The sequence below is a fragment of the Neovison vison genome, chromosome 1, assembly GCF_020171115.1.
Source record: "Neovison vison isolate M4711 chromosome 1, ASM_NN_V1, whole genome shotgun sequence".
Taxonomy (NCBI): domain Eukaryota; kingdom Metazoa; phylum Chordata; class Mammalia; order Carnivora; family Mustelidae; genus Neogale; species Neogale vison.
The window spans coordinates 274,264,868-274,290,857 of record NC_058091.1 but is presented as its reverse complement, the minus strand read 5'-3'; the positions used below and the strand labels follow the sequence as shown (position 1 = coordinate 274,290,857).

Sequence of the window (25,990 nt, the reverse complement as noted above, 5' to 3'; positions counted from 1 at the left end):
TCCCATTTTGCCACGACACATTACCCTTTTAATATATTGTTGGATTTGGTTTACTAAAATTTTGCTTACAATTTTTACATGTATGTCCATGAAATATTTTGATCCGTAGCTTTATTTTCTCATAATGTCTTTGTCTAGTTTTGGTTTACATAATGTTTTTAATAAACAAGCCTTTTCCCACTGATCAATGACAAACATATTTGCCTATCAATAGATGCATCTTTTTAATGTGTGGCAGCATCACACCATTTTATTTTGGATGAGTCATAACCTAATGTTGGATGTTTGCTTCCAACTTTTTAATATTATAAAAAACACAGCTCTCCTTTTGCATAAATTTTTGCAAACCCAAAATATTCTTAGGATAAATTCTCAGGACTAGTGGGTCAGAGGGCCACATATTTAAAAACTTATGTATTATAAAATTGTCCCTCAGAAAAGCCATAATAATGTATACTCCCATCTGCAGAGTACAAGACTGTCTGTTTTTCAAAAACCCTTCCCAATACTAGGTATAATTTTTGTTAAGTAGGTCAGTAGTCCTTGCACATGATGAAATCCTTCTCTCGCACAAATTGCACAGCCTCTTCAGCCTAAATAGTTCTAAGTGGCCTTGAGATATGAGAGAAAAAAGAAAGAGAGAGAGAAGGAGGTAATGTCTTCTAGGTAGGGAAGTCACCACTACAACAGATTGCTAAGAATTATGTTTATATTCCTTACCTTATTTCTGGTAGGCCCATATCTCCAGGGAAATAATATGGCTTGCTAGATGGCAAACACTTTGATTTTCACACAGGTGGTTGAAAGATAAATTCTTTTTTTCACTTTCAGAATGTTGTATCTAGATGAACCCTTAACAACCAATTTGTCCAGTCTCTCATTTCATAGATGGGAAAACTGAGACAGAGAGAGGGAGTAACTTGCCCAAGATCCCTTGGGAAATTAGTGGCAGAACCAAATGGTTGGATAAAATTACAGATAAGTTCTGTTTTTGTTCTGTCGGTGACTCTTCCACTTAGAAGAATATTCAAATAGAAAATCTTACTTCCCCAGCATATACTTCTCTAAATCTTATGCTTTAAGGGAAGCAAATGTAGGGAAAAATTGTTTTTTTTTTTTTCTCTAGAAAAAAAAATTGCTTTTGCATTTACATTCATGCTTGGTCTGTTTCCAGGGATATCATGGGCGAATGGCATCCCTCTTCCCAGTACATGAGGCTGATGGTACAAATGGTGAATGTGGTTTTGGTTCATAGGTACAAAAGACCTCCAAAGAAATCCAAAACCAAAAAAGGCATAGTCTGAGAGGTAGGAGTACTGACTTGTGTCATGTACATTTCTCATGGAAAGATAAAGAAGCCGCTAATTAATATAGAGATGTTGGGGTTTGATGAATGTATATAACATCCACAATGAAAGTCAAGTTGGGGATGGGAGGAAAGGAGATCCATTAGAATAAAAATAGATAATTATGCATAGACACCTGTGGAATTGGTTATGGACTGGCTGATGGGTTGGATCAACTCATAGAGGGCTTGGTATGTTCCAAATACACACCCCAAAAGGCCCAGGATGCCGATCATGACATCCTTTGCAATGGTGGCACAGCTCATGTCTTCAGCATAAAAGGTGATGAGCTCCAGGAGAGGTGGGATGATGAGGGCCAGGGCACTGCTGCTCACAGAGCCCACAAAAGAGATGACCAGGTCCAGGCGGGGGATGAGAATGGCTGAGACACCTGCAGAGAGAGAAGAAACTTAGAATCCCTGATTGTCCCTGCAAGAGGGAAGTTCAGAAACCAAATATTTCTTTGGAGCCTTATCATCCCATGGATGCCAGACCACTTTGGAAATGTGGGCAAGGGATCCCTTGAAGATGAGAGCAGTAGGTCAGGCACTGTGATTTTGGATTCCCCCTGCTGTTTTAAAGACCAATATAGATGCTTTTCTTTTATGTTTTATCTAAAACATAAAAGAGGAAGGGCTCCTCTACCATGCATCTATTATCTCCTTCTCATTCAAGAGATGGGGGAATCTAGAGCTCCAAGGAAATGGAATGTGGTCAAGGTCACAAATGCTTTGAGATGAGAATCCATTGAAATGTGTCTAAGCCCCTTCCACTTGTCTATGCTGCATCCCTTGCATATGAAAGAACTTGTATATCATAGATGCTCTTACTCAGACACTGAATCTACTGTGAATTTGTACTACTCTACAAAGCACAGCCACTATCTAGAAGCAAGAATGACTTAAAAATGGGAGATGGCTTTGTTGTCAGAATCTTAATGACTTGTTTTCCTACTCCTAGAATGATTCTGGTAACTAAAAAGAACATAATACATGAAGATAGCAAAAGGTTGCTCCCTCCCCATCTCATCTAAAACACCATGGTCTTAAATCTCCATCTTTCCTACAGATGATGAACAGACATCATGGATTTTCTAGGGGATTCCAATTTCAATAATGTATGAGTGAATAACTATACCACATATATGATTTCACTTTGCACAACTGTATGATTTTCCTATGAACAAATTAGGGAAAAACTGTCCACAAAAACACTCAAACTAGCCTGCTGGATTTAAAGAAAACCTCACCTCTTTCTGAAATTGCTGCAACACATCTACTTAGAGAATGAGAGAGACTCATCAACTCTTGCAGTTGAGAATTCGTCACCCCTCTGATGGGATGGTCAGGTCCACAGCTTTCCCTTCTCAGATATTTAATGAATTGCTTACTGGAGGAGGCACAGAGAAAATCTATCTCTTCTCCAGGACACCTCACACTGACAGGGCAGAGAAAATATTTTAATGGAAAGCTATAATATAAGGCAGTCTGGATGAGTTCTCTAGAAAGATCCTATCTGGTGATACCAACCTACTGCTCACAGACCTTCTATGGCTCCCCTCTTCCATCTCCTTAGCACAAGGTCTGTGACAACTTGGGCCTTGTCAGGTGCTCTGGCTTCATGTCTTATCACTCCCCACTACTTTTAGTTCTTCTAAGAGGCTGTATGTAAGTACTTGCCTCAGTTCTGTGCACAGCCTCCTTCCTAATGTGGTTCATTCTTCACTTCTCCATCTATCTTCTACTTATCTCTTAGGTCTTTTTTTAAAAAAAAAAAACTTTATTTATTTGAGAGAGAGAAGGAAAGCCAGAGGGAACACAAGCAGGCAGAGGGGCAGAAGGAGAGAGAGAAACAGACTCACTGCTGACCAGGGAGCCCAGTGTGGGGCTCCATCCCAGAACCCTGGGGTCATGACCTGAACTAAAGGCAGATGCTCAACCAACTGAGCAACCCAGGTGTCCCTATCTTTTAGGTCTTAACTGAAATATCACTCCACTGGAGAGGACTCCCTGATCTGGCCTTGGCTAAAGTACAGGACCTTCTAATGTGCTCTCAGAGTATCCTCTTATCTTAACAATTGTATGGTACCTCATTACGTGCCATCTTAACATTCATCACAATGTGTTGTAATTATTTCCTTGCATATATTTCTTACGCAACATGTCTTCTTTATTATTCATTATTGTATCCCCAGTGCCTAGCACAATGGCAGGCATATCATAGGTGCTCAACATATGACTGCTGAATGAATGAAAGATAATGGAATTGACTGCTGAATAAAGGAGGAGGAAGTGGTCATCTGGCATGTAACAGAAACGGGGCCTGTCATTAGACAGTCAGCTCTGTGTAGCACTGTCTTCCCTGATCTCAAGTGGCCTGAACCTGTGTACAGGTTTTCTCTTCAAGTTAGACCCTTCCTATTAGGAATGATCTCAAAACAATAGAGCTGCAGGTCCCTAGTGTCCTGTTACAGACCAGAAACTCTGTAGTACCTTAAACCAGCAGGTGTGTTGTTTCTGCTTCCAGAAATCCATTTATGTGATGCATAGCATCTGGTAGCATATTCTTCTGCTGGAAGGCTCCAACAATTACACAGTTTCTCCTGACCTTGAACTAAAACTTCATTTCTTCAACTTTAATCTCCGACTCCTGGATTCTTTAAGGCTAAATTTTCTCTCTCTTGCATATATACCATAGGTGTTTGAGGACAGATAGAAAAGTTTCCCAAGCCTTCACTTCCCCAGGCAAAACGACCCTAGTTCTTTCCCTCTTTACTCATGGGACACCTTTTCTGATGTTTTTTCCCTGGACAAACTTCAGAGAAAAAATTCTCCAGTCCTGTTCACATCTACAACAGTGCCTAATGTAAAACGAATGAGTGAATCAATGAATGAAGGAAGCATTAGGAAGGAATATGGGAGGAGGAGAGGAGAAAAGGTTGCACCCCAAAAAATGATCACCAAGACTTTGACAAATCATCCCTTGTTTTCTCTTACAGTTGAAGGCTACTTTATGATAGGACTTGATCTTAATTTATAATAGAGGGCAATATGGCGTACGACGGAAAACAGACTTAAGTGCTATATAACGGATGCTCAGTTTCCAGCTCTGTCACTTAGCAGCTCTATGATTTGAGTGTGTTACCTAAACTCTCTGGGCCACTGTTCCTCCAGTTGGTAATATTATGATGCTAGGCTGTCATGAGTTTAAGGCAATGTCAGTATGGCACCTGGCATCTGGGAGGCACATAAGAGTATGATTGAATGAATGGTACTTCTTTCTCCCATAAACCTGCCAAAGGATACATTCCATGTGTAAGCCCATTTTTTAGATGGAAAGTTGAGGTTCAGGAAGGTGAAGTTATCTTGACCAAGGTCCAAAGAAGGTAAGTGGCAGAGCCAGTGATAGTGGGGTAGATGCCAGTGTGACCAGCAGCCATAGCTTTGGAGAAAGAATGCCCTTTTATCCTACTCACAGGTCAGACAGACCAAGGCTGTGCGGACAGACAGGTCTATTAACAGTGTCCAGCTCTCTGACACCTGGGAGATGACGAAGGGGATGATGATTTCGGCTGGGACATGGAACTGGAGGGCGTAGGTGAAGAAGATGCCGACGGAGTACATCAGCTTGACTGACTGGTACAGCCTGCAGACAGACGGATAGCACGTGAAATTTGATGTGGCTCCTGGGCAGGGTCACTCAGGACTCACTCATTGCTCTGGTGTACTGGTACACCTATCACTAAGTTACAGAACTGGCTCAGGCTTGACCTGCCATCAGAGCCACCCAGGAAGCTCATTAAAAGTGACATTCCTGGATATTCTGACTCATTAGACCTGTACAGTCTCAGGCACCTGTGCCAATTATTCTTTTACTTTCTTGAAAAGCTCTGTTTATATAGAGTAAAATTCCTATTTCAAAAGTCATAGAGTGAAAAGCTTCCCGCCCACCCTTGATTCCCATTCTTTCCATAGGCAACTCCTCTAAGAATTTTCCTGTAGCCATTTCAAAAATAATCAGTGTATAAAAAACCTTATAGTGAACATAGGTACACCTACACACATACCATAGCATCCTCTACACACAGCTGAGCTCCATTTCTGTTCATTAATTATTTCTTGGAGATTGTTTATCAGTACACATAGATTTGGCTCTTCTTTGTAATAGATGCTTAATATTCCAATTGCATAGATACACTATAATTTTTTTGACCAGGCCCAGTTAAAGGATATTTAGATTATTCCCAGTCTTTTGCTAGTAAACAATGCTGCAAAACATAACCTGCTACATAGTTATCTATGCACATTAGCATACACCCTGAGAGGTAAAAATGCTGGCTGAAATTACATGTGATTTGAACTTAGGATAGCTACTGACATATTTCCCCTTTGTTATCCTAGATTTTTGGAAAGCTTGCTTCCAGGCATCTTTGTCAAAACACAATGTGTGAATGCGTGTTGGTCTATGTCATTCTGTTTTTTTTCAGGCAATTCTGTTATTATGAGGGAAAGAAAATATTTTTTCAAATATATAAAATGCCATTTAAAAGATTTGACTGTGAACTGTGGGTTCACACCCATTTTTTCCTTGGGTTGTTGGCCTTTTTCTTATTTGGAAGGGGGATTTGTCTAAGGCTCCTCTGGGGAATCTGGTCGCCAGCCAGGTTCAGAGCCGATGTGAAGTTCTCACGGTAGCTGATGCCCACGTTTTCCAGCTGAGACCCTCCCACAAGGAATGTGCCCTGCCCAAGGTAGCCAAAGGCAGCCTGAATGGCCCAGAATGGGAGGAGCATATTAGAATGATATCTTACTTGCATAAAGTAAACTAAGACTTCAAGGAAATTCTACATTATTACCCCACCCAGTCATTACCACAACACAATGAGGTGCGTGGGGCTGGTGGTATTTTTCACATTTTATAGCTGTGGCCTTGTGGGAGTTGAAGACCCTACCACTCTACTCGTCTCTGAACATAACAAGGACAGGAGCTAATACTTGACGAATACTTACTGTGTACCGGGCATTTTTCTTTTCCTTTGGCAGCTTCATGGTGAAGGGCATGATTCACTGCCTTCTCCATAATGTTTTGATTTGACATTTGAGGGAGTGGCTGTCTCCTCATTCTGTGTCCTTGAGTGGGGATGGTACAAGAGCCAAGCCCCAGCCTCTCCATAATGGACATGTAGCATGAGCATAGAATTAAGCATTTGTGTGTATTCAGCCAGTGAAATTTTGGAGTTGTTTGTTACTAGAGAATAACCAAGCCAATACACATAGGCATTAGGGTTATCCCCATTTTACTGATGATGGAAATGAGGTCTGTAAAATTAGGTAGCTTGTCCAAGGTCACATAAGGACCAGGATGCAAATCCCTTTACTTAGTTTTAGAACCTGTGCCCTTCAACACTTGGTTCTACTGACTGCTGAGTTGCAAAGCACTCACTCTATACTGTCAGAATAATGATAATAGCTAACACTTGATGAATGCTGTGTGCCAGCCCCAAAAAAGGTTATCTGGATGAACAAGTGGGTGAGTAAATGAATGAATAGTCAAATGTAAGAACTCCAAACTAAATTCCAGCTGGAGCATAACAATGGCAATCTAGCTCCATTTCTGGAACTGGGGGCCTGAGTAGTGGTCCATCTGCGAGACCCTTGATCATTATTCTGGAGTTACACTTTTTGTTGTTGCTGTTTGTATTTCCCAAACACTCCCAGATCATTCTGTTTTAGGGTCTTTGAACCATAGAATCAGACAGGTTCAGTGTCAAGTTTCAGCTTCTCACAAACGAGGTGAGCTGGGAGAGTTCTATACAGACTTTCCAAATAGCAACTTCCTCGTCTAGTGACTGGACTTGATGAAAATCATGCTAACTCATAGGGCTGTTATGAAAGCTTAACCAGATAATGCACAATACCTATATTATCAAACCCACATGTTATCCTCTCACCAATATTGGCGGTTAATGTATGGTGCTAGTGACAACCCAAAGGAATGCCACATTCTGTTGCTAAGACTCAGATCCCATGACTCTACTACCCTCGTCAGCACAGGCAGGCAGGGACATACCAGCAATTGGGCAAGTTGAGGGTGATGCTGGCTTGGGTGTTGGACCCAAACTTCATGTAGCCCAGTGTCCCCAGGCAGATGTAGAGGATGATGATAAGGGACATCCCCAAGTACAGAACAAAAGAAAACTGTTGTGGATGCTTCATCTGATTTTTGAGAGGCAGAACCTAAAGGTTAAAGGAGATTGAGAAAGAAGAGGTAGTCAGAAGCGTGGCCCCTCGTGAAGGAGCAGGCTTCATCTGCAGGTACAGACATCCTTCTCTGGGTGGCCCAGGGTCAGGAATGGCCACACTCTTTTTTATTTTCTTCCATTCTCTATTGCCAGGAGTGCCCTACTCTGGCTGGACTAATGAGTACATTTGCACTCAGTCCTCAAGGCTTAGTGTGGTGCATGGAGGAGTTGGTGACCAGGATGGGTTCCTGATTTTCCCTTCCACCAGGAAAAGATCATATCCTACACTTCTCGTTACTATTTTAAGACATCTGGAACAACTGGCTTCCCCGGAGAGCACCGTGGACCCTTTATGCAAACCCCACATCCATCTTACCATACCGACGCCTTCAAAGGTGAAGATGGCTGTACCAAAGAACAGTAAGAAGGTCTTCCAGCTTGCCATCAAGGGGAGGCTGCTGGGATCTGGAATCTCCTGAGAGGAAGGAGAAGAAGGGCGTTTGTTTTGCCATGGTATTAGAGTCATCCTCGAACTTTGCCTGGTAGAAAATTGGGCCACACCTGCCCTCACGAGTGTCATGAACACCTGTGAGGTCGCTAGAGCTGAGTCACACCTCTTCTCTTTAAAAAGTTCTTGGGGGCACCTGGGTGGCTCAGTCAGTTAAGCATCCAAACTTTTAAAAAAAGATTTTATTTATTTATTTGACAGAGAAAGCTCGAGCATGGGAAGTAGCAGAAAGAGAGGGAGAAGCAGGCTTTCCACCAAGCAGGGTGCCATCATGGTGCAGGGCTCCATCCCAGGACCCTGGGACCATGACCTGAACTGAAGGCAGGTACTCAGCTAGCTTAGCCACCCAGGGGCCTAAGCATCCAACTCTTGATTTCAGCTCAGGTCATGATCTCAGGGTCCTAAAATTGAGCCCCATGTTGGGGGGGGGGGGTCCGCACTCAGTGGGGAGTCTGTTTGAGAATCTCTCCCTCACCCTCTGTCCCTCCCTGCACTCATGGTTTCTTTCCCTCTCTGTGTGTCTCAAATAAATAAATAAATCTTTTTAAAAAAGTTCTTTGTTTTTATTGTGGTAAATTATACATAGCATAAAATTTAATATTTTAAACACTTAAGTATATAATACAGTGGCACCGAGTCCATTCTCACTGATGTACAACACCACCCATCTCCAGAAATTTTTCATCCTCCCAAATTGAAACTTTGTATGCATGAAATAATAACTGTTTATTACCCAGCTCCTGGTCATCTCTATTCTACATTGTTTCTATGAATTTACGAATGCTAGGTACCTCATAAAGTGGAATCATATAATCCCTGTCCTTTTGTGGCTGGCTTATCTCACTGAGCATAATGCCTTTAAGGTTCATCCATGTTGCAGCGTAGATCAGAATTTCATTCCTTCTTCAGGAGTGCTTTTCACGTATTTACCACATCTTTACATGTAGGCAAAGTGGGACCCAGGGAGAAGGGAGTTGCCTAAGGCTATTCTGCGAGATACTGGCGTAGCTTGGATGAGAATTCAGTTCTCCTGTCTTCCCACTCTCCAGTGCCTCTTTCTCATCACTTCTACTATAGCAGCAACATGCATGCGGAGAGAATGATTATTTTAATAGACTCCTGTGGCAGAATAATGGCTCTTTCCCAAAGATGTCCTTGTCCTAGTCCCTGGAATCTTTGAATATGTTATATTACTTAGCAAGGGAGAATTAAATTTTCAGACTGAATTCAGGTTTCTAATCAGCTGACCTTAAAAGAAGGAGATTATCTTGGGTCATCTGGGTGGGTCCAGGGTAATAACAACGGTCTTTAAAAGTGGAAAAGGGGTCGGAAAAGAGAACTAGAGAGATGGTGGTGTGGGACACACTTAGCTTTGCATTGCTGACTTTGGAGATGGAAGGCAGCCATAAGCCAAGGCATGTGGGTAGCCTCTAGAAGCTGGAGCAGGCAAAAAAACAGATTCTCCCCATAAGCTTCCAAAAAGAAACCCAGCCCTGCTGACACCTTGATTTTATCCCAGTGAGACCTCCAGAACTGTAAGATAAATTTGTGTTGTTTTAAAAGGCCAGATTTGTGATAATTTGTTACAGGAGCAGTAGGAAACTAATATAGCCCCCAAAGATTTTCAGAGTCAAAGAAATGAAGCTATAATGGTAGAATTTCGGGGCCTATGATAATAGTAAAGCATGGGCTTGGGAAGCAACTGATAGAAATCAGTGAAAAAATTACTTTCTGTGTATCAGTTTCCTTGTCTCTAAGCTGAGTACTCACAAAATATAAAACATATAAAATAGTACCACTGAAAAGATTCAGTGAGTTAATATATGTTAAGAACTTGACATCAAGTAAATAAAATTTCTTTATCATGCATGTATCCTTTGTCAACCTACCACTGTTACAACTTTTGTTGGTTCTTAGTTGAGGTTTATCTCCCCAAATGAATGTGACCTCCATGAGAGCAGATATGCCATCAGTTTCACCCACTGCCTTGCACCATGCCTGGATCACAGAAGGTATTCAATAACTAATTGTCAAATGACTCACTGTTATCCAGCGTGATGACGACAATGATGATGTCAACTATCTCTTACAGCTTGTGGGGCCAAAGTGTTCACAGATGTCACTTTAGTTCAGAGCAGGTCACCTTCCTCACCTTCACCTTCCCATAATGATACTAACCTTCCCCAGGTGTCTCAGAACCCCATCTGCCGTCGATTTTAGGCACAGACCTGTATGATATACTCAAAGATCAGAGCCATGCTCCCCAGGGTGGTGATGTTGGCCAGCATCGAGAAGATGGACAGCAACCTGAGGTTCTGGATAAACACCAGCAGGACCAGGAAGGGCAGGATTGTCAGCATGTAGAAGCGAATGTCCAGGATGGGAGTCAGCACCAGGATCTTCCTGGGTTGGCAGTTGCTGGAGGTCATGTGGACTTCTTCTACCATCTGATGTATTCATAAGGAGGGGCCGTGTAGTTAGAAGTGTTAGATTAAATACAAAAGGCCCACTTAAGTTTCTATTTCAAATAATTAACAAGTAACTTTTTAGTCAGTATGTTCTAAATATTCCATAGGACATATTCACAGTAAAAAAACAAAACCAAACTTGCTGTGTTTATTGAAATACCAATTTAACTGGGTGTTGCACATATATATGTGTGTGTATATATATACACACACACTTGTATATACATATGCATATATGTATATGTGTGTGTGTGTTGTGTGTATACACACACACACATATATATTTTTTCCCCAAATCTGGTAACCCCAACTGTGGTGCCCATGACTGTGACGATAAGAAACCCTTAGAATCGTAAAATCTCCTTTTGTTGTCTAACGCAACCTCTTCTTTCCTGTCAAGTGGTTTCCTTTCATATACTCAGAGAATGGAAGTTGATTACAGAAGGATATCTTCTCTAACTTTAGCTAGTCCTAAAAACTAGAAAGTTCTGAACAAAATCCATCTGCTTGAATATTTCCTCTACAATACTTGCCATAGTTCTGGCTGTTTGAATGCACAAAACCAATTATGCTTCCTCTATCCATGAAGCCAAGAAAGAACGCTATGACTGATTCATAATGCCTCTTGGTAAAGCAATGAGGGCCAGGACCGCAGCTTATTTGTCTCATATTTAATCAGTCATTTTCTATGTGACAACCCTGAGATACCTACAGTGAATTCCAGCAACACTTTTCAGGCTAAAAATTCTCAATGATTTCTGATTGGACGTTATAGCAAGCCTCTTTTCCATCCTGGCTACTCCTCAGATGTTGCTTTGACTTCTCAATAATCCTCTTAACAAGTGACAGGACTGAAAGGACACCCATGTCATTCCACTGATGAGGAATGACAAATGAAACCATTTCCCCCCTCTAGCTGAACACTATACTTTTGCTAATGCACCCGTAGCAGTGGGTTGTCTGCTTTTCTCCCACTCTGCCCAGAAGATCCTTTTCACCTGTTGCAAGTTGTCTGCCATAAACATAAAATAGACGCTGCAGAATCCCAGTTGGGTGGTGATTAATAAGAAGCTGACAGTGTACCTGAAGAGGAAAAGAAGAGACAGATACAGGGAGAAAACAAATTACTTTTAAAAATGTATTTGTTTTTATTTTTTGAAGTGATTATTTCTGTTGTTATTATTTTTAATACTCTGCTACATTTTTTTTACGTTAAAAATTTTCAAGCCGGGCGCCTGGGTGGCTCGCTCAGTGGGTTAAAGCATCTGCCTTCGGCTCAGGTCATGATCCCAGGGTCCTGGGGATAGAGCCCCATATCGGGCTCTCCGCTCCGCAGTGAGCCTGCTTCCTCCTCTCTGTCTGCCTACTTGTGATCTCTGTCTGTCAAATAAATAAATAAAATCTTAAAAAAAATTTTTTTTCAAGCCCACAGAAACAATTGAAAGACTGGTATAACTAACATCAATATGTCCTTGAACTAAATATACCAATTGTTAACTTTTGGCCCTAACTGCATTATATAAGTATGGATTTGTATATGAATGTACGTATTCATCCCCCCACACAGGCATTCTTTTTTGGAACTACTGCAGATATCATAAGACTTCAACTGTAACTCCCTCAGCATATCCCTCTGGAGACTATGATCCAGAAAATCAACCTTAACGTCCTCAAATATATAGTCCATATTTTAAATAACCCAATTGTCTCCAAAATATCTCTTAAGCTATTATTTATTTTTTGGATTCAGGATCTAATTGAGGTTTCTATATTGCATGTGGCTATATCTCTAGTCTTTATCCACGTAGACCAGCCCTGTGAACATCCACATTCTTTGATTTTCCATGACATTGGCTTTTGGGGGAAGAATTCAGGACAATTGTCTTGTAGAATGTCCCACACTATAGACTTGGAAGATTGCTTCCTCATGATTAGACTCAGGTAAGTATATTTGGCAAGCGTACCACATAGGTGATATTTGGTACTTTTTCCATCATATTAGGAGGCCCATGCTGTCCTGTGGCTCCTCTGTGATGATGACTGTCAGATGAGTCCATTGCAAATGCACATTTAACCTCGTTATAATCTGCAAGTAAAGCTTTGAGATGGCATGAATATCTTGTTCCTCTCCAACCAAGGGTTTTGACATTCATTGGTGATCCTTGTCTGAATCAATTATTTCATCGGTGACAGAGTGATGGTTTTCTCATTCTATCTGGCATTTTTTTCTAAATTTATCAGTTGGTATTTAAGAAAGATACATTCTTCCTCTTTTGGGGTATCACACAAAAAAACAATTTTTAAGATTTAGTATATTATAGTCCATTCTTGTCATTATTCTTTTGTATTCTTCAATTGTCCCAAAATTGGAGATGCATTTATTGTTTAAAGGAACAAAAATAGGATCAGTTTAGATGAAACTTGGATGTGTTCAGGGTAGTATAGCCTTAGAGCAGTGGTTTTCAAAGTTGGGGTACAGTACCACTTGCATCAGAATTACCTGAGGTTTATGCAAAAAAATACGATTCCTGACTCTTGTATCAGCCTTTGAAATCAGAAGCTCAGTATCATGTGAGACCAGAATAGAGATGTTTTCTCTCTTTATGATGGAAAGTTTTAAACATATACAAAAGGAATGACAATAATCCATTATTCCTCACCTGCCAATCCCAGCTTCAACAGTTATTAACTTTTTTCCAGTCCTCTTCTATCTCTCCCTTTACCCCTATGACCCATATGCTTGTTTGTTGGAGTATTTGTAGCAGATTAGAGAATTTAAGACAATTCATCTGTAAATAATTCCATACATAACTTTAATGGATAAGGACTTACTATATATAGATCTTTAAAATGCCATTACCATCCCTCCAAAATTAGTAATAATTTCTTCATATCATTTAATAACAGTCCATATTCAGATTTCTCTAATTGTCTTAAAAATATCTATTTTACTGCTGGTTTCTAAACAAGTCTATACATTGCATTTTGTTATTACTACTACATCTCTTAAGTTTTTAGAACTGTTGCCTTCCCCTTGCTCTGCTTTTTTTATCCCCCCTTTGCAATTTTTAACCATTTAGGGGGGTTGAAGATACCATATAATTTATCTTGTAGTATGTCCCACTTCCTAGATTTGGTTGATGACTTCTTCATAATGTCAGTTAATGCATTTCTCCATACCCCATGTTTCCCTTAAACTGGTATTAGATCAAGCAGCTTGACTAGATTGAGATTCTTTATTCATTTCTGTGGCAAGAATATTTCCAGGGCGATACTCTGTACTCCCTACTGTATGTATTCCATTATAAGACACATTGTGTCTGGATATCCCATGTCTAGACATGAGATGCTATGATTAATACCTGGAGTTGGGTGGTGTCAGTGTTTTCCTCCTATATAAAGTCTCCCAATGACTTTTCACCTTATGGCCTGAGCCCCCATTGATGATTATTGCCTACCTCATGCTCCTACATATCCCTTAGCACACTAAGAATTACAAATCATTGTTTAAAATATGTTCCTAACTCTTTTTCAGTTACTGGGCCTCTCGAGAAATGGTACAATGTAATGGGAGGGAACTAGAAGTTCAGGATTCTAGTTCTTGCTCTGCCACTAAATTCCTGTGTGATGTTGGGTAGCTTTATTGCCCTATCTGGGCTCTATATTTCGCCATTGAATAGGCATAGATATGGAGGTATCTAAGGACCCTTCCTACCCAAAAGTTCTGATTAGGGGTTGTCTGAAACATAAACCTTGGGGAGAGAGGATAAGTGTTTGTGAGTCATTCATTCATTATTGCCCCATAACCTCACCTGTCTGATAATCAGAGTGTCTCCTGATCAAAAGAGAAATGACCTACTGAGAGTCGCAAGAGAGGAGCTGCAGAAGGGATCTTGGTAGCCACAATACTGACTCACTACCTCCTGAAGGACTCTGCTGGGAAAGGCTGGAATTTTAGGTTTGTGTCGAATTTCAGTGTAACCATTATCTGTATCTGTTCATGGACCTGGTATTTTTTTCCTTATGAGCCTTGGTTGTCTCATATTTCCAGGACAAAAAAGACCCTCCCTGCCTATCTATAAAGTCAAGGAGATAATCAGAGATGCTAAGACACAGAAAGTCATCTTGTATAACAGGCACTTTTTATCAACAAGGGAGCAGCCTGAATGTTCACTATTAGGGAAAGACTTAAATGCAATCATGTCTCCACTGAAGAACATTCTGAGCCTTAAAAAATAATCACATAAGCCCAAGAGCATCCTAAGCTGCCACAGGACACCATGAAGCTGCTGCCAGTCTTGGAGCCTGGAGACATGCCCAGGAAAGCAACATGGTAGACCTTGACTATACCTCGCACCACCCCCCTGCCCCAAGACAGCTCCTGTGCTCGAGTTGGCCACAGCTGCTCATATTTACACACAGCTGGTGATGCCAAGAGAGGGAAGGTCTTCATTGTTGGGGAAGCAGATCCAAGCAAGAGCTTCTCTGCTGTGCACAGTACAGGTCCAGGAATACACCAGTACAGGTCCAGGAACACACTATCTTGGATAGCCACCCTGGAGGGCCTCTTGCCCCATTACAAGCCTGCCAACTCCATTTCCTCTTGTGCACCTCATAGTATCTGGGTGTTTGGAGGTCAGGAAACTGAAATTGCCTACAAGTTCCGAATAGTGGAACTAGGACTTTGAGACCATGCCAGAGTTAAGCAGTCCCCCACCGACCCCAAGAACATTCCACACATCATGCAGCCATTGAAAACCAGTTGTATGTCTTTGCAGGTGGAAAGAGAGGTGCCCAGCCCATCTGGGTGTGAAGCTGCATGTGTTTTACACAGACACTCTAACCTGGTCACAGACAGACACTTGGAAAACCTCCACCCCTCATGTGACGGTGGCAGCAAGAGACAAAGCTCTTCATCCATGAGGCTTGGTAGGGGACAAATTCTATGATAATGTCCATTGCACTGATTAAAGTGACATGAAGTGGCAGAGGTTGAGTCCCACTGGGGCACCTCCTATAGGCTGTGCTGTGCAATCAACTGAGATTGTGGGGAAACACCTGTATCTTTGTAGGGATGACTCTCCCATGCAGCAACACTGGACACAATGTACCAGTATTATATAGAAAAGCAGCATTGGATGGACTTTGCTTAAATCTGAAAATTTTCGGGGAACCTGGGTGGCTCAGTGGGTTAAGCCTCTGCCTTCGGCTCAGGTCATGATCTCGGGATCCTGGGATCTGGCCCCACATCGGGCTCTCTGCTGGGCAGGGAGCCCGCTTCCCCGCTCTCTGCCTGCCTCTCCGCCTACTTGTGAATGCTCTCCCTGTCAAATAAATAAATAAAATCTTTTTTAAAAATCTGAAAATTTTCTACCACCTGGACGTTCAGATCATTCTCTGTGTGTCATTCCATGGCCAGTGATGTGTACTTCTGAGAAAGAAGATTCAAATTTGTCACTCTGAACTGTGATACTGAGAAAGGGACTTCCACTGACAAAGGAGTGACCCAAGATGCTGACTCACATGAAGAAAGTCAGACTGACACACTCCTGTTTTGCGTTTGGTGGGATGAATATAGAAGGGGAAATCTATAGTGATTATATTGTGATTATAGTTGACTAATAAATCCCATATTTCTATTAAGTGACAAAAAAAATAACCAGGTAGATCTTTATGTCCCAGCATGGAAAGAAATTAGAGATATATTATTAGATGAAAAAGCAAATTCAAAAACGAAATTCTACTTAGTGTACAAGAAAATGCTAAATGAAACTTGTATTTCCACTCACACACGTATATTCATGTACCTGTAGAGATAAAGTTTAGAAGAATATTTACTAACTAGGTATCAGTTGTTACTTATAGGAAGAAGAGGGGTTGGGAATGGAGCAATGTCTTGTTGGATGGCTTGTAACAACAATGTATTCATTTAACCCTCTAACTAGGAATAAGGGAAGACCAGGTGAGGATTATTATTGTTCTTACTACTCCCGCCACTACTGCTACAACATTTATGAGTACTACCTTCCCCACACGGAGTGGGTCCTCAGCCAGGCGTTTGGGCAGGTTTCCAGGCTGTACATCATGGCCTCTCCATAGTTCACGAAAGTCTTTTGCAGTCTAGGGAAAGGGCAAGCAATATACAACTTAAAGCATTTTTGTTAAGGGTATACTTTACTCCCAAAGTGAGTAATTATTATATATTTGTGTGTTAGCATGGAACATTCTGGAAATTTTCTAGCAATGTTATTAACAAGATACTTTATAATATACATTTACAACTTTCAGGAGACTGTCTTTTCTTTTTTTCTTTTTTGTAGTTGTCTTCTTAAACAATAATATTTAAGTGAAAGAAGATTTTTAAGGAAACAGTAGCTTTGTCTTGACTTAAGTCTACAAACCAGGGAAGAGGGGTCATGAAAGGTGTGCAAACCTTTCAGGGGGAAGTAGGAAGTAGAAAAGGGGGTTTGGGTATGACTGAGCCAGTGACAGTCTTTTCTGGACTGTATTCCCTCCCTCCCACTGCTGAGGGTGTTGGAACATTTGAGATAGCACCCCTGTAGGATGTGACACCTAAGCTGCTGTCTGTCTTGTCCCTCTGCCCTAGATGGCCCTTCCTAAGGGCAGGGAAAACCCCACTGAAGAACTGTCTGTGAGCAGGGGGAGCTGCAGCAGGGGGCCAAGGGATGATCGCCAACTGCTAACTGAGGGGTGTAGCTGGGAATGGGAGGGAGACCCAGACTTGGGTCTTGGGTTAAAATCCCAACACACCCCCCTTCAGATGGCTGAGAGGCCTTGAACAAGTCGCTTTAGACTTCCGGGCCACACCCTCTGGGTTTGGGGGAGGAGTTGGTGACTGATGAATGTGGAGATGCTGCTGGAAATATGGCATAATCCTTCCATTTTTATTATTGTTCATTACGCTGGGAACTCCCATATAAATGAGGTCATCACATTGCATAGGAGTGGTATATTTATTAGTCTGAGGGTTATAAATTCAAAAACTGCGGGGCATGAGGTATCAATGATATGGAGAAAGGGGCTGGTGTACCACAGAAGAGGGAAAAGTAGAGACTGTAGCAAGCCCCTGGTACACATCCTATTCTAAGAGGGCTTGACCAGGACTCTGTTCCCCCTGAGCAATGAGGAATGAGACCTCAGAGCTGTCAGCTTATCTAACCAGCAAGGAGAAGGTGAAGTTTGTTTTTTTCCTAATGTGAAATCTCTAGGTTTTTAAACATAGACTAAAGCAAAACAAAACAAAAATTGTGAAGCTCTTAGACCATCAGTCTGTAAACTCTATATTAGAAAAAAAAGAAAAAGAAAAAAAGAAAAAACAACTCATAAAAAAAAAAAATCAGGGGGCACCTGGGTGGCTCAGGCAGTTAAGAATCGCCTTTAGGGCGCCTGGGTGGCTCAGTGGGTTAAGCCGCTGCCTTCGGCTCAGGTCATGATCTCAGGGTCCTGGGATCGAGGCCCGCATCGGGCTCTCTGCTCAGCAGGAAGCCTGCTTCCCTCTCTCTCTCTGCCTGCCTCTCCATCTACTTGTGATTTCTCTCTGTCAAATAAATAAATAAAATCTTTAAAAAAAAAAAAAAAAAAGAATCGCCTTTAGCTCAGGTCATGATCTCCGGTTCCTGGGATGGAGCCCCGCATCAGGCTCCCTGCTCAGCGGGGAGTCTGCTTCTCCCTCTGCAGTCTCCCCACCCAAGTTTATGGTCTCACTCTCTCTTTCAAATAAATAAAATCTTCTTAAAAACCAGGAAAAGGCTTATCATGGCTTAGGCATCAGAAACCTACAAGGTGATATTATTGTCCCAGCAAGAGATGTGCAGAATTGTTGGAGTGGGTCCCACAGGCCTTTGAATACCAGCTCTGCCACTTCCTAGCTGTGTGACCCTGAGCAAGACGTTCAGTTCACCTAGGTCTCAGTTTCCTCTTGTGTAAGATGGGGACAATAATAGTGCCTGCTGTAAAAGTTTACTGTAAGGAGTAAATAAAAGAAGGCTTCTAAAGCTCTGGCCATGTACCTCGCACATGTAATTGCGCCATAAATGTAATTGTTGAATTCATAAATGCTCTTACAGTGTTTTTGTGAGCTGGAAAGTGCCCTACAAGTTAGGTGTGACTGATGAGCACTCTGGACACACCTGTTTGGGTTTGATAATTTGGCTTTAGGAGGAGTTTCTGTTACTCTCTCTACTTTGACCTATGGGGAGTTTCTGCATATCAGCAAGGACCCCTCTGGATTTGTGTGGCTCGGGAGAAGATAAGGGTTGTACACAGAAAGCCACCAGGCAGTTGGCTGTAAGGAATTACTAATCACACATGAATTGTTGGTTTGTAAATATGCAACTCTCAGCCTTGTTCGCCTTCATTGCATTTGTCTTCTCTTTCAGGAATTTCTTTTGTGTTGGGAGTTTCAAATATGGAAACACTGAGTATTTGTATGTATGCTTTGTCAATGACCAGAGCCATTGTGAATTATTCATTTCAACTATGGTTTCTGCTTTTACGGAATTGTCCCAGAAAGGGTTTCCCTGGCCCAAACTGCCCTTCCAAGGTATGTGTCTTGGAGTTGGGGGGAGGGTGGGTGTGGGGAGTAAGGGAGAAAGAAGGACATCCCAAGTATCAGGCATACTCATGGTAGTTTCTAGGGCAAGCTTGCATCTTTTATCACCTTTGATCTTTCCAGGTACAGATATTTAGAGTCAGATGGTGCAGGAACTTGACAAAGTCATCCAGCAGGTTAGCAGAATGGGGCCGGGACAGAGGAGTTTCCCGTTGCGATTGTATCCCCGTCTCCAGCACTTCTATAGAATCTAGAGCAGTAGGTGCATGGCTGGAGAAGAGGCTCATTAAGTGGGTCAGTGGCCAAAGGAAACTCAACACAGACGGGGCCTGGCACTGGGGGGAGAGAGAAGCAGGATTCTCACCTCTGACCAAGGTGATGGGCACAGTTCAACAGGATGACCATGCAGTGCACGGTGAGGATCCCGATGGCCAGCAGGCTGATAGGACCCACCTAGGCAGGGAAAGAGGGGTGGGTACAGTGAGCCATACATTGATCATTCTCATAACTGGTCCTCTCCTAGTCTGGGTGCTAGGGTGTCCCTCTCATGATAAAGCTGCCTCTGGGATGGAGGTCCTTGCCTGAATGTCCTTGTGCCCCTAGGCAGTCTAGTCCGAATGCCCTTTGTAGCATCACTGCAAAGTAGCTGCCCAGTCTCTGCTAGGGCACTTCTCATGACTAGCTACCACCTCCACAGACAACCCCCCGCCTTTCCTCATCTGCCTTGGGTTCTGTTTTCTAGATCCCTCGTTCCTTCTTCGCACCCTAGCCCTCACCTCCTACAAGATACTGGAGGACCGAGGTTTCTCTTAGGACTTGGCTTTCTTCTTCTAGTGTAGAGTTACCAGTGGGGACATTAGCAATATTTTGGACCAGATGATACTATGTTGTGGAAGCCCTCTTGTGCATTGCAGGATGTTCAGCTTATTTGTTGGTCTCTATTCAAGTGTTAGCGGCACTCCCTCTCCCCATGAGTTGTGACAGCTGAGAATGTCTCTAGACACTGTAAATGTCTTAGGAGGTGTGTGTGCAAAATTGTCCCCAGTTGAGTATCATTGCTCTAGTATGTCTAATTTGTCATTAACCCTATTACTTTTTTTTCTTTGGTCATTTTTAAAAAAGATTTTATTTTTTAAAGTAATCTCTGCCCCCAGCGTGGGTCTTAAACTAATGACCTGGAGATCAAGAGTTGCACGCTCTTCTGACTGAGCCCGCCAAGTGCCCCTCATTTATTGTCGTTTCGATAGGAATTCCCATTTCCCAGATGCCAAGTGTTAATGATATTCTTTCCACTGTAGTTTTTGCTGGTTACTAACTTTTCTTTTGCACTTCGGCATACTTCTGAATTTTTCACTTCATTGAGCTAATAGTCTGTTCATAAATAAACATATCTCATAAGGCTAGCCATGCTCATTTTGTTTCTTTTCTAGAGTTTTTGTGTGGCTATTTTTTTTCAATTTATTTATTTTCAGAAAAACAGTATTCATTATTTTTTCACTGGGTGTGGTGAAAAAATAATGAACCCTATTACTTTTTAAAGACTATATATTTAAGGTGTACAACATGACAATTTGACGTACATAAACATAGTGAAATATTTACTGCAGTCAAGCTAATAAAACTATCTTATTCTCACATAGTTTCCATTTTTGTGTGATGAGATTAAAAAACCAGAACTCATTATTAATCCTATTCTCTCAGATATGATCAGAGGGGCATAGAGGAAAGAGAGACTCCCTGATTTCCTCTGTGCTAGTCACTCGTCATGCCTTTATAGATGTGACCTGATGGAACATTATCACAAAGTAACAAATGAGAGATCCAGAGCACCACTAGATTTCACTAGAACACAGCCTCCATATAAGAGATACTTCCTTTGATCCTGTTTACGTCTACATTTGCAGAGCCTAAGGACGCATAGAGTAGGTGCTCAGCATGTACTTCTCAAATGAACCATGATCAGAAGTTCTGGTGGGAAATGGAGGACAGAGAAAATATCGAATGGTCCTTAGGAAGCAAAAGTCAGAGGGTAAGAGAGCTATCTTCAAATACCACACAGGCAAAGAGAGTTTGGCTGGAGGCCATGTGGTAATAATACTCTTCAGGGGTTCTAGAACCCCGAGGATTCCAAAGGGGGAGAGTCTCATCTGTGGGTTGGAACTGCCTCAGACTGCAAGTCACGTCAGAAGCAGCCAGAGTTTTGATATGCCTTCTTTTTGACATATGGGTCCCTTACCAGGCCTGAAGAGGAGGAGAAATAAGCATCATCTAAATGGAAGTCACATATTTTGCATCAATTCAGTTCAACAGACATGAATTGGGACTTCCTGTGTGTCCTGTCTCTACAGCAGGTATTGTGAGGAGGTGTAAGAATGCATTAGAGAGTTCCTGTCCTCAGGGCTTTCAGGTAAGCGAGGAAGGTAGGTATCCTAAAATATTATCTCATCTTTGTAAGAATTCTGGGTGTGGTAGATATAAGATCTAGAAAAACACAAAGGGAAGATGGCATTAATTTTAGTAGGAAACAGTGAAGTTTCACAGAGGAGGCAGATTTCAAAAGACAGAAATGAGGGAGAAGGAACAGTAGAGGCAAGAGATAGAGGTGGGATGACATGGGGTGTCAGGGGACAGGTGAGGCCTTTGCTATCCTCCCCTTCTAGGCCACTTTCTCACAGTCAGCCTCAGGGTTTGAACCAAGAGGCAGTGCTCACATACCTGCAGGGACCAGGCTGCTAAGGTATATGAATGAAATGGGCTGGTTACAGTTCTAGGGAGTGGGAGGGCTGTGATGAAGCAGATTGAGTGCCAGTATGTGAGTGTGGGGGGTCTTTAAGAATAATGGTGGGTGGGGGAGTTGGAGGAAGGGGGCCATCCAGTTATGAGATAAACAGGTGCAACATGATGACCATAGTTAACACTGCTGTATGGTATGCCTGAAAGTTGCAAAGTGTATGATAAATTTTATATATATATAAAATTTATATACACACATATATACACACATACATATATATGTTAACCAAACTTAGTGTGGTAATCATTTTACAATACATGTATACCAAGTCATTATGTGGTACACCTTAAGCATATATGGTACTATATGCTATTTATATACCTCAATAAAACTGGGCGAGGGAGAGTAATAGCCTCTAGGAGCTCCCCTCTGGGAGCACTCCATTTGGTTCCAGGCTGACTCTGGTGGATTGATGCCAAGAGGCACATTTCCTATTGCAGAGGGCACCCCCAAATTGGCCAGTGATAGCACAGAGGCCTTAGGGGTCCACTGCCCCTTCCCCCCAAATGGGTAAAGCTAGTTTCCATTACACAGGTCCCTCTTACCAATAAGCCGGCATTTTTCATGGCCAAGGGAAGCCCTAGGAGCCCTGTGCCAATGTTGCATTTCAATAAATGGATCAATGTTTGCATGATCCTGTAGGGGAAGAGTAGGGAGACAAGAGGTTATGTTAGTATATGGGAAAGGTGACCCAAAGCTCAGGTTCCTTTCAGCATCTCCAGAACCCTCTATTGGGAAGAGGGACAAAAACCAGAGGAAGTGGCCCCTGTAACATCTGATCCAGGGCTGGTGCTAGTTTAGGTGACCCGGCAAATATTTAACACACAATAGGCTCTAATGAAATAATTCACAATTGCATTCATCCAATGATTTCTTTCACAACTTATTCACTCACATAATATTTATTGAGACCTATTAGCTGCTTTACATTTAGATGATCAATGAAAAAACCTAATAGTAATTTTCTCAATTTCTAGAGTAATTTTGATGCCGGGTCATGTATTAATTTCACTCACTAGAAAGAACATAACTTCTCACAACATATGGAGTATTTACTGGTTCTAGTTCACTCCATCCAGGTATTCAACCAACATTCCCTGAAATATTCCATGCTCTGCATTGGATACAATTTAATAATAATTGTTATCACGCATACAGAATGCTTACTACGTGCCTGGCAGGGGGCTGGGTACCAGGGTTCTAAACACCCTCCACGTCTGTGCTAGCAGTTCCTGCCCAGGCACCACATGTCCATTGGGAAGGGGGAAGGGGGGACAAGATCCCGAGAAGAGAATCAAGAAGGAACTGAAATGAAAAGCTGAGTTCAAGAGCAATGAACTCAGAGGTAAGGAGCACTGAGTTCTGAGTTCTAGTTCTGCCATTAACCTCTGAAATTTGGTCACTACTTTGGAAAGACCCTTAGCTGCTTACATTTTCTGCTTCCTCATCTGCCAAAAAAGAGAAAGAAATAATAAAAATAAATAAACAAACAAAAAAAGATTTCATGACAAAGGAAAAAAGGGGGGGGGATAATTCTTGCCCTTACTTCCAGGGAAGTGGTAAAAATCCAAAGAGGTAATGATAATAGGAATCCTGGAACCATGAAGCACATCTGAGAAGTGAGGCATCGTCTCCACCACCATCACCATCATCACCGTCCTCTCTTCATCTTCAGCATCATCATAAGGTCTGACCTATGGTGCTCACCTGCTAAAAGGACTCCCTCGAAGGGGAAGCAGAGCTGGGATGAAGGCAAGCAAGGGCTGGTTTAAGCAGGTAGAGGTGTCCCCTCCTCCTGGAATAAAAGGGACCTTGAGGAGGCCATTGGAGGGAACTCCTTGTGCAGTCTTAGAACTTTCTAGAGGCAGACTGCCTCGGTCACAGAGTGAGTCCCTTAGAGACGGTGTTTAGATCTCCAGGTCTTTGTCCCATCGGTTAGGGAGTTAGGGCTGTGTCCAATTTTATAATTCAGTACCAACCTGGGAAAAGGGTTGGGGCTGAGAGAACAGGGTAGGCCCTTGGAGCCCCTCTGACTTTCTGCATCTTCATTAATTTGGTCTATTCACCTGAGGATGGGGGTGGGCACCTGTTGTCGCTTCACTGTCAAGAGGACATTTATGACTTGCATTTCTTGATAACTGCAATCATTGGAAAATATGTCAAAACAAAAACAAAACACTACTTTTTATGTTTTGTCAGCTTCTTAGTAGTAATTTCTCCAAGACACGTGCTCTTCTCCCCGCTTCCTGCCTTCTGTCCTTCCGTTTCTTACTTCTTGCCTACAAGCAGCATCTTGTCCAAGTTGAATCAGATCTCTTGAAAAAGGTGAAATTAGCTTTGGAGAAACTGGATGCCCTAGCTAACAACATTATAGATCAGGGCCTTGGAGAGTAAAATCCATGTTGGGGTTTAAAATAAAAACTTTATTTTTCTTTGAGAAATGATACATTACTATTGTAAAACGAAATACCAAAATTCCACTAACTGGACGTAAGCACTGTTAGCATTTTGACTAGCACTTCTCTGGGTGTTTGTTTGTTTTTAAAGGTACACACTTTTATACATGCAAAACCATTATAATACTGTATCCTAAACTAATTTTCTTTATGAATGGTATGTCCTACGCATTTTCCACAGATTTCCTTCATCACCTGTAAAGGCCATATTGCATTCTACTGTATGTATGTACCATACTTTATTTAAATGTGTTACTGTTTCTAAATCTTCAATATTATAGACAGTACTTCAATAAAATTATGCATACCTGTTGTTATCTCATTAGGAAAAATTCCTAGAAGTGGTGTTTATTGATCAAAGGATGTATTTATTTATATTTGTACTTAAAAATACCTAAGTAACATGGATATGAAATTCAAAAGGCAGAACAAAAACAAGAACCAGAAAACCTTATTAGTAAGTATACATCATTCTGCCTCTCGGTCTCTGCATTCTCTCGCTCCAAAGCAGCCACTGCTTCCTACTCTGTGTGTGTGTATGTAGGGGTGTACTTTCAAAAGAAGCATATGTCAAGTCGGTATTTGTATGTTTTCTGTAAGCAGGTGTTAAGGGACGCCTGGGTGGCTCAGTCAGTTAAATCGCTGCCTTTGGCTCGGGTCATGATCCCAGGGTCCTGGAATCGAGTCCCCCATTGGGCTCCTTGCTCGGCAGGGAGCCTGCTTCTCTATCCACCTCTGCCTACCATTCTGCCTGCTTGTGCACTCTCACGCTCCTTCTCTCTCTCTGACAAATAAATAAAATCTTTAAAAAAAATAAATAGGGGTTAAGATTTGATGTACATTACAACATTGCCATTTGGAAATATACCCGTTTAATTCTTCCTAGAAGAACATGAGTGAGGGCATTTCCTGACATCCTTATCCACCTTGGGTATTGTCATATACAATCTCGTTATGCCTAGGGTTATTATCGGATCTGATTACTGGATAATAGTCTAACTGGCAGTAAAGTTCTAAGACAAAGTTCCACGTGTCTGTGTTTGTAGCAGTAGAAATAGGGACATGGGGCTAGGAGATTACCTTTTGTTTCCTGGGTGGGTTTGAGGAAGGGAGGGAGGGAAGGAGAATAACAGGAATGAATAAAGCAGATGCAGAAAGAGAGGAAAGCAGTCTGAAACTGTGGAAGAACATGCAGCCAGCCTGTGATGAAAACTGTTCCTAGAATCAAGCTCATGGTGGGATGCCTACTCTATTTGGGTTCTCTGCAAATGCTAGGAGACAGGTGTAATAGTACAGAGAGCCACACAGATGAACCTTCTTGGATTTGGATTTCTTATTTCCTCCATGCATCTCCTGTTCAGTGAGGCTAAGGGTGTTAGGGAGAGAGAAGTAGGCAGAGGTGGCCCAGCACTGTGAAGGCAGCAGCGCTTGGCCTCAGGTCTGGAAGGGCAGTGCGGCCACTTACGATAATCCATTGGCTTCCTCAGCAGGATAGACATTCTGCGAAGCAACACCGCTCCTACTCTCTAAGAGTGACTTGGACCCATCGTCCAAGTTGCTGGGCGCACTGTTGAAGTCCTTTCCAAGCAGTGACGTCTTCAACAT

General features: G+C 42.0%; 1 protein-coding gene and 1 pseudogene across 1 annotated transcript; one reads left to right on the top strand and one right to left on the bottom strand.

The window, feature by feature from the left end:
- Positions 1 to 1,468: 1,468 nt before the first annotated feature.
- SLC36A3 (solute carrier family 36 member 3) lies at positions 1,469 to 25,990 on the bottom strand. The gene is made up of 10 exons (XM_044241126.1): positions 25,851 to 25,990; positions 22,475 to 22,565; positions 19,500 to 19,588; positions 16,588 to 16,683; positions 11,562 to 11,646; positions 10,324 to 10,542; positions 7,964 to 8,062; positions 7,416 to 7,582; positions 4,822 to 4,991; positions 1,469 to 1,737 (listed from the first exon to the last, which is right to left on the bottom strand). The coding sequence occupies exons 1-10, from the start codon at positions 25,988 to 25,990 to the stop codon at positions 1,469 to 1,471; spliced, it is 1,425 nt and encodes a 474-aa protein (XP_044097061.1).
- LOC122902105 lies at positions 14,844 to 16,185 on the top strand (annotated as a pseudogene).

What these genes read in the sequence shown, in the direction of transcription:
- SLC36A3 (XM_044241126.1), bottom strand. Translation starts at nt 25,990, where the DNA reads ATGTTGAAGACGTCACTGCTTGGAAAGGACTTCAACAGTGCGCCCAGC. An exon ending in TGAAAAATGCCGGCTTATTG is followed by an intron (nt 19,589 to 22,474) that starts GTAAGAGGGACC and finishes TTCCCTGCCTAG; the next exon opens with GTGGGTCCTATCAGCCTGCT. An exon ending in TGGCAGACAACTTGCAACAG is followed by an intron (nt 10,543 to 11,561) that starts GTGAAAAGGATC and finishes TGAATACATCAG; the next exon opens with ATGGTAGAAGAAGTCCACAT.